We start from the raw sequence: 15,111 nt of genomic DNA on the forward strand, positions 1-15,111 counted from the left end.
TACAAGCCATTATCTATCTGGTGACCAGATGTGATTTACAGTGAAAAGCTACGCAGGTTATATTTATAGGTTAGTTTTTTTCGTCGCTTTTAATGACTTGTCTGTAGTATTGAATTGTCATGGAACTTATCATGTTATCATGAACCAGCACCGTGATGATGAAATGCATTCGTAAATTCGGCCATCTTGACACCTCCTTATGTCTTAGCAATATTAAAATAAATTTCCCCAATTCCCATAGCATTTAAGACACCATAGCATTTTTCACCTGAATTTTTCAAAAATAATATCCCCTATTTTAGCCCTCTGACCCAAATGTGTCGACTGTATAATAAGATTGAGTGTGCTGAAGTAGATATTTTCGTCGATAATCTATACAGATTCAAAAAAAATGTTCTGCTGCTGCTAAATAATATGTTTAGATAATTATATTATGTATCACTGTAACTCTCCTAGTATTATTTGTCATTTTACTGAGCTTATATATAATTTCATATTATTATTTGTTTGGTTTATTAATTGTACCTAACCTGTATTTAATTCCATTTTTACTTTATGTATGTACTTTGTAGATTTTTGTCTGTAACTTAACTGGATTTTTGTAACTGGATGGTTCTCACGTAGTGAGAACATCTGGAAAAACCCAGTATAAATTAATAAATGCACTTTCTTTTGTTTTCTAATTTATTTAAATAACAACAGTTTTGGAACATTCAGAAACGAGACAATAACAAGAACTCTGACCGCCCTCAGTGGTCCTGTGTTACGCAGACCAGATTTATGCAATGAGGCAAGGCTTGTGAATACTAAATGCATAGCTTGGATACCATGGATACATATATAATTTAGATAGAACTGGATATTGTTATTACTATCTACTGATCTACTCCCTTTTAGAAGTATTTCTAGTAGTATAATGTCAACGAGTCATCAGATCCGGCCGCGCACAATCGTTTTATCATGTTCCTTGAGATTATGTGGGTTTTACTGAAAACAGAATAATGCCAATCCCTAGGGATTTTGTTGTAATATCATTGAGGATATATTTAAAAAACTCAAACATAAGCCCCATTATTTTTTTGAACATTTGGAATAAAATATATATTTTAAATTCAATTACAAAATTGATACCTAACTCAATGTGTAAGTAAGGTCGGGTGTACAGTTTATCTGAAAACCGTTGATGTTCCATAATTTAAATGGATTTTCTCATAACATTTTTTGTTTCTCATAACATTTTTAATGTCAGTTTTTTAGGCAAATTCCAAAATTTTCCGTCTTGTAATGCAATAGTATTTTTTAATGTAATAAGATACAAATTTTATAAAATTTTCTGTCAAAATTTTGAATTTAAAAAAATGCGTGAAATTGTCCACATTCAGGCCGGACAGTGTGGAAACCAAATAGGAGCTAAGGTCAATACAATACAATACACTTAAGTCCCCGCATATTCAATTTATACCGATTTATAACAAGTTAATCGTTAACTCAAAAATATATGTTATTTTTTAAGATAATATCTATACACTTGTTATGCCTAAACGTTAATTATATGAAATTCCGTCGGTAGAAAAAAATCGCAAAGTAAGCTCCGGAATTTATTAAAAACACGTTTTGTTCTGTTATTTAATATGTTATAGGCATGAAATTCACAGTGTATCTTTAAATGCAACTAAATAATTTGTCAAGAGATTTTTGCTCTATTTCAAACGAGTCGTGTTTTATTAAATATTTTCACCATTTTTGCTCAATTATTATCGTTTTTTTTAATATTAGCGCACTCACTCTAACATTCGTATTTAAATATCTCCGTTTCAAACCCTCTTTGAACGCTTACTACGGGGCCTTAATACCTTGTTGAAACTGTTTATTATTTATGTTTTCATTCGATCTACATAAGCAAAGGATACGAAGTCGTGTTATGTATTGCCAATGCCTTCATGCTAAAGAAAACCTCTATTAAAATATTTCAAAACGAATACTTCTACAGAATGACTATTAGCATAAAACAAGAACTCCTCCATCCTATTTTAAACACTAATTTTCCTGTTATCCAAAGTATACCAAACCAACATAGTTATAAACTGATTTCTGATATTATCCGATATGGAAATACTGGTAGTTCGATTTTAATTTATTGGATTTTCTACATAATGATTGAAAGCGTATTAATATCATTGCGCCTATCTAACTCACAGGTTGGACTGTTGCAAAATACTGAGATGGCGGAAACTGCTTCACTACCTACCTGATTAGCCAAGCAAGTGGGCCGGGTAGTCAGTACCATTTCCGTGGTAGCTAGTGAAGCATACCAGAACATTATTTGCGTTATTGTTGGAGGTGGTGGTTCTAATAGGGTGATATAATAATTTGATGCATTTATTTTTCCAACAGTTTTGGGAGGTTATATCTGATGAGCACGGTATTCAGCCTAATGGTAAATACAAAGGAGATTCGGAATTGCAGCTGGAGCGGATTAACGTGTACTTTAATGACGCCGTCTCGGGGTGTTACGTAGCCAGGGCGGTTCTCGTTGATCTGGAGCCCGGCACCATGGACTCTGTGAGATCTGGACCCTACGGCAAGATCTTCCGTCCGGATAACTTTATCTTTGGCCAGTCGGGAGCCGGTAACAACTGGGCAAAGGGCCATTACACTGAAGGCGCGGAACTTGTAGATTCAATTCTAGATGTTGTCCGCAAAGAATCAGAAGGCTGCGATTGTCTGCAAGGGTTCCAGATGACTCACTCACTTGGTGGTGGAACTGGAGCAGGACTTGGCACACTCCTAATCTCCAAAATAAAAGAAGAATACCCCGATCGCATCATGACAACCTTCAGCGTTGTACCATCTCCCAAGGTCTCTGATACAGTTGTAGAGCCGTACAATGCGACGCTCTCCCTCCAAGAGCTAGTAGAAAATACTGATGAATGCTTTTGCATTGATAACGAAGCTCTCTACGACATCTGCTTCAGAAGTTTGAAAATAGGAACTCCCACTTACGGGGATTTAAACCACCTGGTTTCAGCGACCATGTCGGGGGTGACTACCTGCTTGCGTTTCCCTGGTCAGCTGAATGCGGATTTGAGAAAGCTGTCAGTGAACATGGTGCCTTTTCCACGTCTACATTTCTTTATTCCAGGATTTGTCCCTTTGACTGCTCGAGGATGTCAGCAATACCGGGCGTTGTCGGTTCCGGAGTTGACCCAGCAGATGTTCGATGCCAAAAACATGATGGCGGCTTGCGATCCTCGTCACGGGCGCTACCTCACCGTGGCGGCTATCTTCAGAGGAAGGATGTCCATGAAGGAAGTGGATGAACAAATGCACAATATCCAGAACAAGAATTCTTCTTACTTTGTTGAGTGGATTCCAAACAACGTGAAAACTGCGGTGTGCGATATTCCGCCAAGAGGGTTGAAGATGTCAGCCACGTTCATTGGGAATTCCACCTCCATTCAAGAGTTGTTTAAACGTCTGTCGGAGCAGTTCACGGCCATGTTCCGACGCAAAGCTTTCCTCCACTGGTACACCGGGGAAGGAATGAGTGAAACAGAGTTCGTCGAAGCGGAAAATAACATGAATGATCTGATGTCAGAATACCAACAGCACCAGGAAGCCAGCTCTGAAGGGGAGGTTGACTTAGATGAAGATGAAGAAGATGGAAAACCAAACTAAACGTTACTCGCTTAAAAATTTATTATTTTCCGAATATGGATATATTATTCTTTTTGATACCCCATTTACATGATTCTGTGGTCAAATAGAATCAAATGCAAATCTGATCATTCTCAGGAGACCAGTATGAAATTGTTAAAATTCCTTATAAATCGTAAAATAATAGGTTTCATTGATTTGTATGGAATGGTGGAACGTTTGAACGAGTTGAAATTTATCAAATAATTACATTTTGTTTATCAAATGAAAAGAGATGCAAACAAAACTTTATGCCATTTGTCACAAAATTACATGTCTTGCACTTATTGTGCACACTTGCAATATTTCGAGTGTGTTGACCTAAGATCACATTGTTAGTTAGTTAATTAGGTAATTTTATTAATGAAAAAGAACATTAATATTTGTATAAATTACAGCAAGACCATTTATTTATTTACATGCAAAATTTGAAACACCAATAAACGATACTTCATTTGATTGTGAAACTTATTAACAGGCTTTTGAACACTGCGCGGGTAGTAGGCTAGGCAGTTAGCAGGTACATAGTTAGGTACTGTAGTTGTAGTTAGACGTTAGCAGTAGTTAGTAAAATAGCAGTTAGGAAGTTAGGTAAGATTGGAGCGGGAGTAATAGCGGATGATCCATCGCTAAGCCATCTGCATTCTGCAGCCACCTCAGTACTTTATCAGAGGCGATTTGAATAACAGTGGAAAGATTTACTTGGCTTACAGTGTTACATTATATTGCTAAATAATAGCGATAACAGTGATTTAAGAATATTTTTTGTATGCCGAATTTGGTGTGAACTTTTTGTGTTCGTTTCATGTTATTATAGGATTTATTGCTGAAATGGAAAGTAAGTTTATCTAACATTGCTTTTAAATTGAAATTTCTTGAGTGAAGGGTTAAAATCACTTTTGCCAGTCTGGCAATCAAAAACTTAAAGATTGGAAACAATTTACTCTTTTTACGAGAGTTCTCTTTATATAAACTTGTCGAATTCGGCTGCACGCTAAATACGCAAAAAAATAAATGAATAATAATCAACTTAATTACTACAAGAAATAACTATTTATGTTGTGGGATATGGTAAAATATGCATTAAAGTTATTACGTATTTATTTATTAACGCCCTTTTTCGGGGCTTTTACATGAGAATATTAAGAAATATACATTATTTATTTTACATAAATGAATTGCTTCATTAACAACATTTTATATGTGTTTAAAGATAAATTGAAGATGTCCACTGACTTGTTATAATTGTTTCCCTCCATTAGTATTCTGGGCAAAGAGGAATACATATGGTAGTTAGTCCCAGAATTTCTGCACTGAAATAAATCCTGACTTCTAGTATTACTTTGTGGAATCCGAAAGCTTATCAATTCTAGCAATACCGGACTATCAACTAAATCATTTAGAATTTTATACAGAAATACCAGGTCATTGAAAATTCTTCTGTCTGACAATTTGAGCATATTCATATAATTTAACAGAGTGTTGTAGTTCAACATAATTGCTGGAATACCTATTTTAAAATTTATAAAACGTAATAATAATTATATAAGTTACAATACATTATTAAAATAATACAAACTAACACCCTAAAAACTTATTTTGTGCATGTTTACTTAAACCCCCCACATAAATACTCTCCGTTGCATATTTTAGTAGAAATCAAGTTTTCTTTTTTAAAAAGTCTTTGCATGCAGCAGGATGCGACAAGTTTACCAAAAAAAATTGCTTCCTTCCTTGAACTGTCGACTTAACTTTTAACTATTATGATATTTAAAACCCCTTCAATCAAAATGGGGTAAATCAATTTAGTAAGCTAATGAATATAATGTTCTTTTTCGAAAAATTTATAAAAATATTCAAATTTATTGTCCAACACAACTCCTAAAACCGAATGCTTTTCTCAGCGAGAAAATTCTGTCAAAGTATAGAGAAACTGTTAATTGTTGTTAATTAACTGTTAATTTATTTAAATTTGTGATATCTGTTTTAATGTCAATCCCAACTGATCCCGACTGTACCCAATCGTGTTAGGATGTGAAGCTGAAGGAAGTGAGGAATGGAAGGAGATAGAGAAAGGAAGGATTTGAGGTACCTGGCTCTTCAGATCTGGTCAACAAACACGGCTAAAGCCATTTCGACAGACGAATTCGATTCTGAATGGTGATCTTTCACCAGAGCGATACTGAGAGTATCTTCTACTCCGGGCTTTTCTATGGATTTTTTTAAAGTCTACATTTGTCTATTTGTGCGCTTATTTCTTCTAAACTACGCAACGGATTTTTCTTCCATTTAGAGAATTTCTTCCGGATTAAAGAAAGTAGAGAAAGTCGATGTCTTGTCACCAAAATAATGTAATATACGGAATTTTATATGTTAAAAAGGGTGACCGCATAAATAATCAAAATGATAATTCATCACATCTTTAAAAAGTTATATAAAGTCATGAAAAGTGATGAAACAAAAACTTTATTAACTGGGTAAGTAGTTTAGGTTAGGTTAGGTTAAAAAAAAAATTTCATCGTTTTTTATGACCTTATATCACTTTTTAAAAGTGTGTTGAATTGTCACTGTGTTGAGTTAGCATGGAACCGTTAAAAAGGCCTCACAACTTCACAAATGAACTCCAAACCATCTATAAGTCCCCTAGCAACGCCGGGACACGTCAGCCAGTTATCCAATAAATAATTGGATTATTACTGATGTACCATTAGTGCAAGTAGGTAAGACTTAATAATTTGTAGATGATATAATATTACCTACTCTCGAATAGAAATTCAGACAGCCGCTCGCCGTGTTGTTTTGATCTTTGACCGGTGTAATACCACGTCTGCACGTGCAAGATGGAGAGAGATACAAGAGAATAGGAAGCCACTTATACTGCTAAGGCACGATATAAAAAAAAATAATTGTGATATGTTTCGTGTGGGTACTTTCTTACTATTCTGTTATGTAATGTCACAATAACACATCTTTCTTTAACAAACCATCACGCCATTTCTCCGTATAAGTAGACAAGAGGATAGACCGAATCGAAACTCTGTCGTGACACACACTACTTGCTTTATTCACATTCTTACATCGCCTTATACATGGGTACTATACTACTATTCTGACTAGTGACATGGCCCGACTCAAGTATGTGATTCACTATTTGCTATTTTAGCTACTTGAAACAAAATTTCGATTCGACATTCACTAGGGCCGTACTAAAAGTATAAATATCAATTTTAATGCCATTTTTATACATTATTAAAATGGCATTAAAATAAAATGGGAGGAGAATCAGATAGGGAAGAGGAAGGTGGTGAAGCACCTAACTATTCAGATCTAGTCACCAAACACGGCTAAAGCCATTTTAAACAATGTTTCGAAATTGAATGGTTTTCTTTCACCAGGGCGATACTCGAAGTATCTACCACTTTGGAACGAGCCGTAAATATACTGTATATATAATCTTAAATGAACAAATTATGAAATATGTAAAGCATTTAAACATTACAATGAATCCTCAACATAAAAAAGATTTTTTTTCAACTTTGAAGATTTAAAACAAAAAAATCACGAGTTGCGCCACAATACGAAGTATGTCAAAAAATACAAATAAATAGTAGTATATCTGTGTAAGGATATAATGTTCAACCTTATGATTCCAGAGATAGCCTCATTTTTAATGTCAGTGCCATACAAATTTTTCTTAAAAAAATGACGACTCATTCATTTGTACACGCAATTGCTTCATACGAAATTTTATAGCATAGTAATGATCAGCAGAATCCATTTCTAGCCAAAAAAAATACCCTTGAAAATTCAAGTCTCTATGTCTATGAAAGGCGATTTTCAGCCCACTGTGCGGCGCCATATACAAATCATCCAAATATTATTATTATTAGGAAAACCCCACTTTCCGAAATTCTACCAACAAATAACATACTTCCCTTGAACACTAACTCCCTTACTTATAAACGCGATCTAAATATTACGCAGCGCGTAAGGTCAGAACCGGGCTCAAGGCCGGCTTTACCACACCTACGTTGAACCGGCAAGAAAGAATCTAATTTAAAAGATATTTAGTTTTAAGCTATAAATATATTATTTTTAAAGATGATCTCTATTGGAAACACGAAATTTATCCCATAGAAAAAAATAGCAAAGTTTGCTCCAAAAGTGATAAAAACACATTTTTAACATGCTATAGGAGTGAAAAAAATCACAGCGTTTGTTTAAATGCTTCTATACTCAGACGTCGACAGATTTTTTGCTCTCTTTTAAAAGTATTCATAAGTCGTGTTTTATTAAATGTTTTCACAATAGTCGCTATAATTCATTATAATCTTTTTTATTAGCGCGCTCCCTCTATCTTACATATCTCTCTTTCGCACCATCTTCAGTTATCTACTTATTCTTTTTGAACGCTTTTAACTGAGTAATGAACGTTGAACTGTCGCGTAAGAATCTGATAAGTAAGACGGAACATCTTTCAAACGCAGTTCGTTCATAAATGCATAAAGCCTACACGAAAGACATTTGTATTCAAAGATGGGATTAGTATGAAGCAAGTTGCGGTGATAATAATAATTGCTATTGTTGCATAAGTTAATGCGCGCCCAGTACTCGGTACTCGGTAATCAGGCGGAGTAACGTGGGGGCCAAAAGATCACTAAACGTTGTACGGGCTTTCTTAAATTATTCATGTCAATGCCACCTGAAGATTCTATGTCAAGTCAAACTTAAAATCAAATGATTATTTTATGTAATGATTATTACTATTGGCTAGACGCGTTTTATTCATTGCTCATTGGATTTAATACTCTAATTTTAGTGGCAAACACTTAAAGGAAAAACGTAAAAATGATTAAAAAAAATATATACATATTTTTTTGCTCACTTATTTTAAACAATTGTTTGTATGAAAGGTTTTTTCCTGATTAATAAAAAAATGACCCTTTGAGACCCAATAAAATAAATTGTAAAATAATTTTTTATTATTATTGGGCCTCAAAAGGTTATTTTTCGTTAACCAGGAAAAAACCTTACATAAAAAGTTTTTTTTTTTTAAATATAAAGATATCACTAAAATAATAATGGTTCCCAGTCCAAGCAAAACAATTAAAACGGAATCAATTTTATTTTTAGTATTTGTTCCTGGAATAAAAGTTTAACAGAGCATTAATAATGGACGCGCTTGAAGAATATCCTTCACAAGCGATACGCAAAATAAGGGGGCGATTCGTTCGACAAAATCAAGAGATATGTTTTTTTGTTAATGTTCCTCGGGAGGAACTCTGGTATTGAATGGGTTAAATAAAATACTATTTTTTATATATCAAATTTTGTCAGTGGCTGAGTTGGCATCGCGTCTGGGTCTCATCCAGGCGTCGTGAATTCAATTCCTCGCTTGGCTAGTTCCTCCATCATGACACAAGCAACATTTTCCGCTTACTTTGGTGGTAGCAGGAGATTTTATGCCCATATGGGATTTTACAAACATATATTTAATAATTTAGTGAAATCAAAGAAGTAAAATTTATTATAAAATAGACTAAATTCAATTGATGTAGATTTTCTAAAGTAACAATGTGGTATACAGAAGTAAAATGGTAGAAAAAGTAGCGGACGCCTGAGGAAGATTTAACTCTTATTTCAGTACTGGAACGAGATATGAAGTCGAATTATTAACGATATAATGTAGTAATAACAGTAAAAATGTGGATTTCCTAATATAATAATACGTGATGAACGAAGAAAGAGGTGTGAGGACAATGTATGACTTGGAAGTCGGGGATGCCCGAGGTAGACATGGCACGATCAAGTGCAACGAATACTTATAAACACAATAATAGTATTTCCACTTTAAAAATTCACCCAGTTTACAGGTACACTAGAATGCAAACCTCAAAACTTTACCCCAAACCATTCAAGTACAGGGTTTTCCAATAAGAGGTGTTATTTTGATATTCAATCGTAAAAGATCAATGGTTTCGTTGCTTGTGTGGCACGTAGCGCCGTCTTGTTGAAAGTAAATGTTGTCCAGATCAATACCATCCAATTCCGGCCATAAAAAAACATTGATCATCTCTCGATAGCGCAATCCATTCACCATAACTGTTGCTCCAGCCTCATTTTCAAAAAAGTAAGGTCCAATGACTGCGCCGGACCATAAACCGCACCAAACAGTCACACGTTGAGGATAGAGAGGCTTTTCAATAATAACTCTTGGGTTTTCCGAGCCCCAGATCCGACAATTTTACTTGTTGAAGCCACCGAGGTGGAAATGGGCCTCATCACTCAAGATGATTTGCATTTGATTCACTCAAGTGAATTTAAATCATTTCAATGCGTTGTTGAAGCGTGTATCGTTCCATTATCGTTTTATTAATGGCGTAGTTTGTACTTTTCAAATGTCAAAAAATGACATATTCAAAATTAACATCTACCGAAATAGTGGGCTATTCAAAATAATACCTCTTATTGGAAAACCCTGTATTTCGAGTTGATGTATTGATGGTAAATATGATAAATTAATAAATTGTCTATAATACCATTAAAAATTTTAAAAATAAAAGCCAAGTCGGAAAAAAGCCTTGTATCTGAGAGTTCTAGGACGGGTTGTTTCACAGAATTTGAACAGTTCATCAAATTTCGAAGTTGATTTTCTAGTTTGTTATTATTTCAGTTGTGCGAAACAACTGGTCAGTAATGATATAAGAACAGAACTTGAATAGTACCTTCACAGATCGTGAAAATCAACTTTGAAATTTTATGAATTGTTCAAATTCTGTGAAACAATACATCCTAAATCAGTTTAATTCTTTCATCAAGTGGTTGTAATTTAAAGTTTCTCTAGGTAGACCGAGCTAATAGTTAATATATCTTAGAAATATTATACTGTCAGGTAATTCGAAACCCGGGAATATTATTTCAAAAAAGTTGTATCTCCATTGATAATGCCTTCGGAAGGCGAAACAGCATAGTAATCACGCATAATTTTATAATTATTACCCAGCAGAATTAGTTTACAAATAATATAATATATAAATACATAAATGAATTAAATGCAAAAGGTAACATTTGGTCACCCAGTTGCACCACAGCATAAATAAGGTTAGGTTAAATTACCTTAGACCAGTTCCTGCTTCCTTCTCACTCGAAATACCAATGCACCGATGCACTAGAGAGGAACACAGATAGTAGTTGCAGTTTTGCTTTCACTGTGGTGTGATGCACTCTGTACTTGCAGCAAGCTCATAGGAGAGTGAAACTGTTGACACGCTTAACTTTGCAGACGGCTAGATGAGGAACTAACCAACAATTGATAAAAGAAACAAGGGAGATGGGCAATGGACCATTATTAGAACGCATGCACAAAAGTGGACTTGATTACAACACGTCGACTTTTCTCTACTTTCTATAAATATAATACGCAATTATTATGTAAATAAAACTTTCAGAAGAAATTCTCTAAATTACAGTGAAAAAACCCAATCAAATTTCATTGGGTACATTAGAAGAACTAAGCGCACGAACAGACAGACGCGGATAGCGACTTTGTTTTATACTATTTAAAGAAACTTGAAATTGATCAACTTCATGACTTATAATATAAACATATTAATGATCACATTGCTTATTTCCAATACTTAATAAATTTTACGTTTTTCTTAATGCTTAATCTAGGTGCACTTGTAATTTGACTAGCAACTATGTTGTACATTTGGAAGCCTTCACACAGTAAACAATTGCGTTTTTGTTTTGTTCAATCTTTTTAGTCTTCTTTTTGTCTTGTATAGTGTGTGTGAAAGTCTTCATTGTAATATAGTTTTTCTCTAAAGTAAATTATTAATATTAAATTTGTAGATAAAAATTAAAAAATTTCAGAAAAATCTTTGTTTTAACACTCATTTTTTTATTATTTTTTTTTACTTTATTTATTTTCATTTCTTTACATATATTATACATATTAATAGACAGTAAATAATAACATAATATATATTACCAAATTGTATACACAAGAAATGAAAACCCACTAAGGCACTGCCTGAGTGTGGGTAATATAAAACCATTTATATATTTCAAGTACCTAAGTATAATATATATAAGTAGAAAAAGTTTTTTTTTTGTTTACAGTTATTATAAAAGTAACGAGAAAACATAATGTACAATAGTTTATAAAGTTTGAGCAAGTGAGTTGTAGAAAGGATCAATAAATTTATATAAAAAGCGTTTCAATATCTGCGTCATTCAGCCATAATTTTACCTCCTTAACATATTCTGTTGTTTTATTTATCATTTGAGTTTGTAGTGGTAGAAGGTTAAATGTACGAGGACCAATGAAACTGCTATGTGTCTGCATTAATTTAGTATTTGTTTGGTGTAAAACATATTATTTGTTCTTTTGCTCATTCTGTTTTCATTTATTTTGAAATTATTTTTGTTTTTAAATAAGTATTTCATAGTTTGTAATATAAATAATTTACGAATGTTAAATAATTTAGATTCTTTGTATAAAAGGTCGGTCGAGAATGTTTTATTTTTGTTATATATTATATGACTTTAATTATGTGTTTTTGAATTATTTGTAGGGGCTTAATAAATGTATCAGGTGCACCACCCCATCCTATTATTCCATAAGTGATTGCAGATTGCACTAGGGACAAGTAGATCATTTTAAATTTTTCAGCGTTTAAAATTTCCTTGAGTCTATAAAATATGTAGGTTATATCTTAGTTTAGAAGTGGTTTGATTAATATGTGATTTCCAATTAAGATTAATATCTATTGATACTCCTAAATATTTTATATTTTTGACATTAGCGAGTTCGTTGCACAGGAAGCACATTTCTTGATTGCATTATGTATTATGGATTCTAATTTAAAGGTTGTCATTATATAGGGTTTTCCAATAAGAGGTATTATTTTGAATAGCCCGCTATTTCGCATTGAAATTATTAAAATTCACGTGAGTGAATCAAATGCAAATCATCTTGAGTGATGAGTCCCATTTCCACCTCGGTGGCTTCGTCAACAAGCAAAATTGTCGGATCTGGGGCTCGGAAAACCCAAGAGTTATTGTTGAAAATCCTTTCTATCCTCAACGTGTGACTGTTTGGTGCGGTTTATGGTCCGGCGGAGTCATTGGACCTTACTTTTTCGAAAATGAGGCTGGAGCAACAGTTACTGTGAATGGATTGCACTATCGAGAGATGATTAATGATTTTTTATGGCCGGAATTGGATGGTATTGATCTGGACAACGTTTACTTTCAACAAGACGGCGCTACGTGCCACACAAGCAACGAAACCATTGATCTTTTACGGTTGAATATCAAAATAACACCTCTTATTGGAAACCCCTGTATTATCTGTATTGATTTATATGTATTACACTTTAAAATTTGCTACATTGCTCTATCCTAGAATATTTGGAGTTTTTTAAGCTACCTATGTGAATACCGCACAAGAGAACTGTTTGGAGCCAATGGGACTATGGCATCCCGATTGCGGTATGTTGTGACGCTAAAGGCAGTGAGGGTCGAGCTGGCTATTCAGATCCGGTCACCAAACATGGCCAAAGCCATTTCAAGCAACGTTTCAGTTCTGAATGGTGGTCTTACACCAGGGCGATACTGACAGTATCTTCCACTTTCGAACGTGCCGCAAATATAATACACATTTATTTTTTTTAATTAGTAAATTGCGACATAACACAAATTAACTAAATTTAATTGCGAACGTCGGGATTTGAACCCGCGACCTCCGTCTTGCTAGCCGAAAGCCTTACCCCTCGACAACGGAGGCCGTCATTATTAAGAATACTAAAACAGTAGCCAACGTGTGGTGCAACAATTGTTTTATTTATCGAAATATATTCATTAATTTATTTATACTCACCTTCCAGTGACAAGCATGACATACGTCATCAGCCTGCTCTGGCTGGTGCTGGCTGTCAGTATCGCCCCGTGCTCCAGCCTGCCGCGCCCCCAGGGCCAGGGGGCACCTCCCTACGCGCACCCCGCCGTGCTGCGCGCCGCCCAACAGGAGGCGCGCCTCACCCCGCATTTGCGTAATCCCTTCTACCAGGACGCCAGGACTGCGCGCGCACTCGCCAGGCACAGCTGGTTTGGGGAGGGGGAGATGCAGGTAACCTTAAAAATCAATTATTTTAGTATTGAACCATTGGAGGGGAACCCACCACTTTCCCAAAGGCGTTATAAGAAAACAAATGGTTACCTCATTGATGTATTAGTCTATGGGTTACCTCCTCTACCGCACACGTCAAGACTCTAGAACCTAAAATGTTCCTGTATACGGTGTTAGCAAGCAGAATGCAAGTACTTACATAGTTAGGCCTGTGTTTCCTCCCTCCTAAAACATGGGTCTTTTCAAGACCCTCTCCTCCAAAAGACCACCAGGTCCTTCTGTGTGGAGTTAATGTAAAAAAATAATCAAAAAGTTCACAAATTCGTGCAAGTAATCACTTAAAATGCCGTGGGTGAGCTAAAATTACCAGTTTTAAAAATAAAAATAATGTATAATTTTACAAGCATAACATAATTTTGGTGCACCTTGTCTTTCTTACAAAATACAAAGCCGACTGAAAATTTCGACTAGCGTCCTTACGTATGAAAAAATGATGAGATCTGTTCCAAAATAGCAGATAACTCCTGTAACACGTCGAATAAATATTTTCTAATCTTCTACAGGTTTACTCCAGGGAAGCTGAGAAAATCCCTAGAAGAGAGATATACAATGTACTGGTCCACGCGGGATTCCTTCCTCGGCAGAGAAATTCACCGGATTCGCTGCAGAAACTTTCATAGATAACAGAAACAAAGGGAATGTGGCATGAAATCGACGACCATACCAGCACGGACTAAAAGTTGATTCCATGACACATGATCCCCCGACGGTTGGCCCTCGTACAGTTGATCCCTCTGCCAGTTGCTCCCTCTGCCAGTTGCTCCCTCTGCCAGTTGATTATTTGTGCTACACGTCTTCATTGGTAGATTAGGTGTGCAAAGATGATGTACAACCGTATAACAAAGGTCGATATAAAAAATGATATCTGCAAATATCTTGAGTGGAAATCCGCTATAAAATATTTTTTATAACAATAACGCCGTGTTCCCGAATAATGCTGTGTTCCCAAAAGAGTATGCAGTAAGGATATACCGCCGAGTAACAAAAAAACCATATACTTATAAATGAAGTTGGCTGTATATTCTCCCTGCATACTTACTTGATTAATGATAACGTACAGTAGAAATAATCAGAGGCGGATTTGCCCTTAGGCCTATGTAGGCCCGGGCCTAGGGCGGCCAGATATTAGGGGCGGCCAATCGTGACAAAAAAGTCACAGATGATAACAAGAAATTACTTCCTAAGTACCTAAATATTGTACGTACGAAATAGCGATATGC

The 15,111-nt window shown here is 35.0% G+C and overlaps 2 protein-coding genes across 2 annotated transcripts; both read left to right on the forward strand.

The window, feature by feature from the left end:
• Positions 1-1,358: 1,358 nt before the first annotated feature.
• Positions 1,359-3,678, forward strand: LOC149420506 (tubulin beta-2 chain-like). The gene is made up of 2 exons (XM_089636741.1): positions 1,359-1,415; positions 2,395-3,678. The coding sequence occupies exons 1-2, from the start codon at positions 1,359-1,361 to the stop codon at positions 3,676-3,678; spliced, it is 1,341 nt and encodes a 446-aa protein (XP_089492867.1).
• A 9,919-nt stretch (positions 3,679-13,597) lies between these two features.
• On the forward strand, positions 13,598-14,511 carry LOC149420507 (uncharacterized). The gene is made up of 2 exons (XM_089636375.1): positions 13,598-13,831; positions 14,395-14,511. The coding sequence occupies exons 1-2, from the start codon at positions 13,598-13,600 to the stop codon at positions 14,509-14,511; spliced, it is 351 nt and encodes a 116-aa protein (XP_089492501.1).
• The last annotated feature ends 600 nt before the right edge of the window (positions 14,512-15,111 follow it).

The sequence above is a fragment of the Hesperophylax consimilis genome, chromosome 10 (genome assembly GCF_061612785.1).
Source record: "Hesperophylax consimilis isolate HC1 chromosome 10, BYU_Hcon_1.0, whole genome shotgun sequence".
NCBI classification, from domain to species: domain Eukaryota; kingdom Metazoa; phylum Arthropoda; class Insecta; order Trichoptera; family Limnephilidae; genus Hesperophylax; species Hesperophylax consimilis.

What these genes read in the sequence shown, in the direction of transcription:
- LOC149420507 (XM_089636375.1), top strand. Translation starts at nt 13,598, where the DNA reads ATGACATACGTCATCAGCCTGCTCTGGCTGGTGCTGGCTGTCAGTATC. An exon ending in TTGGGGAGGGGGAGATGCAG is followed by an intron (nt 13,832 to 14,394) that starts GTAACCTTAAAA and finishes AATCTTCTACAG; the next exon opens with GTTTACTCCAGGGAAGCTGA.
- LOC149420506 (XM_089636741.1), top strand. Translation starts at nt 1,359, where the DNA reads ATGCGTGAAATTGTCCACATTCAGGCCGGACAGTGTGGAAACCAAATA. An exon ending in GAAACCAAATAGGAGCTAAG is followed by an intron (nt 1,416 to 2,394) that starts GTCAATACAATA and finishes TTTTTCCAACAG; the next exon opens with TTTTGGGAGGTTATATCTGA.